Source organism: Crocuta crocuta, unplaced genomic scaffold (genome assembly GCF_008692635.1).
Source record: "Crocuta crocuta isolate KB4526 unplaced genomic scaffold, BGI_CrCroc_1.0 scaffold1468, whole genome shotgun sequence".
NCBI classification, from domain to species: domain Eukaryota; kingdom Metazoa; phylum Chordata; class Mammalia; order Carnivora; family Hyaenidae; genus Crocuta; species Crocuta crocuta.
This window is the reverse complement of record NW_027531991.1, coordinates 186,856-190,133: the sequence shown is the minus strand read 5'-3', so window position 1 is coordinate 190,133 and position 3,278 is coordinate 186,856. Positions and strand designations below refer to the sequence as shown.

General features: G+C 55.8%; 1 protein-coding gene across 5 annotated transcripts in view; it reads left to right on the top strand.

The window, feature by feature from the left end:
- The window catches only part of PCYT1B (phosphate cytidylyltransferase 1B, choline), a 119,384-nt gene extending 116,115 nt beyond the window's left edge, over positions 1 to 3,269 (top strand). For 4 of the 5 annotated variants that reach the window (XM_077775061.1, XM_077775062.1, XM_077775064.1 and 1 more), the window contains exon 9: positions 2,525 to 3,011. In XM_077775061.1, coding sequence (XP_077631187.1) covers positions 2,525 to 2,746 — 222 coding nt within the window. In that variant the 3' untranslated portion in view covers positions 2,747 to 3,011. Of the gene's footprint in view, positions 1 to 2,524 lie in introns of all 5 variants that reach the window. The other variant, XM_077775063.1, reaches the window with a different exon arrangement.
- Positions 3,270 to 3,278: the final 9 nt, after the last annotated feature.

The following is a 3,278-nucleotide window of genomic DNA, read 5'->3' as shown; positions in this document are numbered from 1 at the left end:
GGTGGGTGCTGCGGCTCAGCTAAGGGAAGGCCTGGGGACCAGCTCTCCCCCAGTCTCCACTCGACCTAAATCGTGGGCTCTGCATGGAGGTTTCCAGCCGGACAACCTTTACAAACCTTCTTAGCAGCATCCAGAATCACTCTACTCTAACCTTGCTAAGGAAAGAGGCAGAGCACCCCCAGGAGACTTGCACCAAGTGGGGTGTCTTCTGTCCTGGTCCTTGCACCCACCCCCACTGAGTTCATCACCTGCGGAAGCGGTCTGCTCCTTCCAGCTCATAAGGGCCCTGCACGTTGCCTCCTCCCATCCAAGCTCTGCCAGAATAAAGTGGTTTCTCGTAGAGGCGGCACAGTGCTTCTGACACGGCCGAGTTCCAGACAGAGTCCAGCTTCCTCGGCTGAGCCACTGAGACCTGATGTTGCAACACACCGATCCTTGCTAGGTCCAGGAACGTGGTGCACAGACCAAGACACGCTTTAGGCCAGATACCTAAAAGGTCATCTAGCGTGAATCTTAACTTCTTATCCGAAAGACAGTTTTGTCGAGGAGAACGCCACAGAAGGCCTAATATGTTCCTCGTTGTACTTTTTCATCTTTGGTGTGGCCTCACGGCTTTCCAGAAATTACCTTAATCTGTGGGAAATGCAACAAACAACATTTTGTGTGCGTGTCACACACACACCTATGCAGGGAGAAGCTGCTCTGCTTTGGCTCTGAGTTGGGCAGATGGTCAAGGTCTCCTGGAGCTTCTCCTTAAAGGATGCTAACTGTGGAATGGCTTTTCCCAGGTCCAACCACTTAATAATTTCGTAGACCTCAAGTAACCGTTTGATGTACCAAACCACATAGTATGCCAATAGGGGGTGCTACCTGCACGTCTCTGTCCTATGTATGCTCCACATGTGCTCTCCACATGTGCTCTTCACATGTGCATAGACCATATGCAATACGAATATATGGTGGTAGAATTTTACAGTACACTCTCCTGCTCTCACCCTAATACCCTGCTGAAGTCCTTGGTCTAATGAACTACCCAGTTCCCTTGTGACTTGGGCGCTTTGTCAAAAACTCATCCTGGATTCCTGTAGCAAGGTCTTGACCCAACCAGGAAGTGAGCGTGCTGTTCTCACAGCCTCCTGTCATAGTTTTGGGTGGAGGGAGGCTCTGGAGGGTTTCCCGGAGCAGTGTCGGAATCTGTTTGATCTCAGCATCGACACGGTCCAGGCGGTTAGACCGCTGAGCCCACCCCTAGGTGTGCCAAATGGAGTTGTGTGGGGTTCCTGGCCACGAACGACAGGGCGGGAAGGAGCAGGCCGAGTCAGGGGGTAGAACCGCACTCTCAGGTAGAGGAGGCGTGGCCGGTCTGTCCCAGTAAAGCCAGACACAGCTGGGGCCCGAGCAGAGGCCCAAACCAGCAACTTGTGGCAAAAGCTCGGCACCTCTAGTGACAGAAACACCCCTCTTCTGAGGCCTCGGGAACCAGCCTTCTGGGTGACAAGTGTGGCAACCAATGAAGGAAGGTGGCACGTCTTTCCCCCTGGTGCCGGGGCTGAACCGCCTCCCCGCCCGCCTGGAGGGAAGTGCTGTTTACTGGGAAGCAAGACGGTGAGGCTGAGCCAGCTTGGAGCCCCGTCGGCCCCGGCCCCCTCTCCAGAGGGNAGGAAGAGCTGGCCGGGCCGCGGCCCGCGAGAAGGAGCCTGTTTGCGGTCAAGGCCTGGAGCGCTGCCCTGCCTCGGGGCGGAGGGAGGCTGAGGAGAGCCAGGCAGGGCCAGGTGGGGGAGAACAAGGGAAGGCAAAGGGAGAGAAGAGGGGCCTCGGGGGCGGAAAGGACACTAGAAGATCTATGCTCTCAAACCATTTCAGGAGCTAGGCGCGCAGGGGAAACTGCCTTGGGAAGGCCTCTGAGGGCCTGCTCCCTCGCCCAGCGCAGGCCGCCCTTAGCGGAAGTGTGCTCCGAAGCCGCTCACGTGGGGCTGATCTGGCAGGCCTCCCACAATGTGCTGACAGGTGCCACTTGTGTGACCCAGATTCAGCGCCAGGTACGGGAAATGACCGATGTGTGGGATGTTTCAGGGATGGGCCGCAGCCGTTCCAAATCGCACCCTATGTGGCCCTGCAGAGCCCCACCAGTACCTCCCCCCCCGCCCCCGTTTTAAGGCCATGAGACTACTGAGAAGGAATGCGGAGCCACGAGTGTCTTCCAGCCCTCCCCCCAGGAAGAGGTGGGGGTGCTCTTTGTTTGGGCCAACCGATCAACAGTAATGAATGACCAAGAGTGAGTCAGGGCCGAAGTGAGAGATGTTGAAATTATGCACAGGCTCGAAGAGTCAAGCAGAAATGAGAGAAAGCAAGCAACTGTTCTCTCTGCCCCTAGGAAGGGAAGGAAGCTTTAGACGGAAGACTAGACAACAGCAGTGAGAGCTGCAAAAGGGGGCAGATTACGAAGACGGGGGAATACGAGGGTGGAGGGTGGGGGAACAGTGCCTTTCTGCTCCCTTTCAAAGTGTCACTCACCCCCTCACAGGTGAAGAAGGAAGGCCTCCTTTCACAGACCCCCAAGGTTAGTGAATATCCTCGCGGCTTGTGGGTTCCCTGCCCCGCCCCCCGGCTCCCCCATCTCACCCCTTCTCCATTAGCTGCCACACCCTCTTCCCAGGGCCCTGAAATCAAACGCTCACCCTTCCACCAGCTCAAAACCCAGGGCAGCCCTAATACCATAGCCCGCTCCCGTGTGCCAGGACCATAGAAAAGTCAAACCAACCTCAAGACGAGCGACCCTGAGACCTAAGACTGCCTTCTGACCTGCTCTGTGGGCTTGCGATCTCGCTCCTTGCCTCAGGCGGTAGTCACTGTGAGTCCGTCCCTTGAGGGAGGGACGGGAAGAGTGTGCGTTTGTGTTCTCTTCAGCTTCGGGACTTCTTTTAGCGCCCAGGTGTACCCCGGGGAGAGGTGCGCGATGGCGGCACAGACTCAACTGAATCAGATGAGCCCGTTCCGAGCAGAGATGTCCCTGTTCCTCAGGCATCCATTCAGCACTAGTCTTGGCCATCAGACTTTTACAACAGAATAAGCTCCTGAGGAATTTGCAACTTCTACTTCTCTCTACACTTGAGTTTTTTGTTGTGTCACTGCGACCCGCACCGGGACAAAGCCATAAGAAGAGCATACAGACTTAAGACTCTGCTGTACATACAGGAAGACGAGGACTCGTCTGGGTTAAAGTACGACCTTATGCCCAAGCATTTGCTCTGGTGCTGAATAATGCAAACTACTGGGAA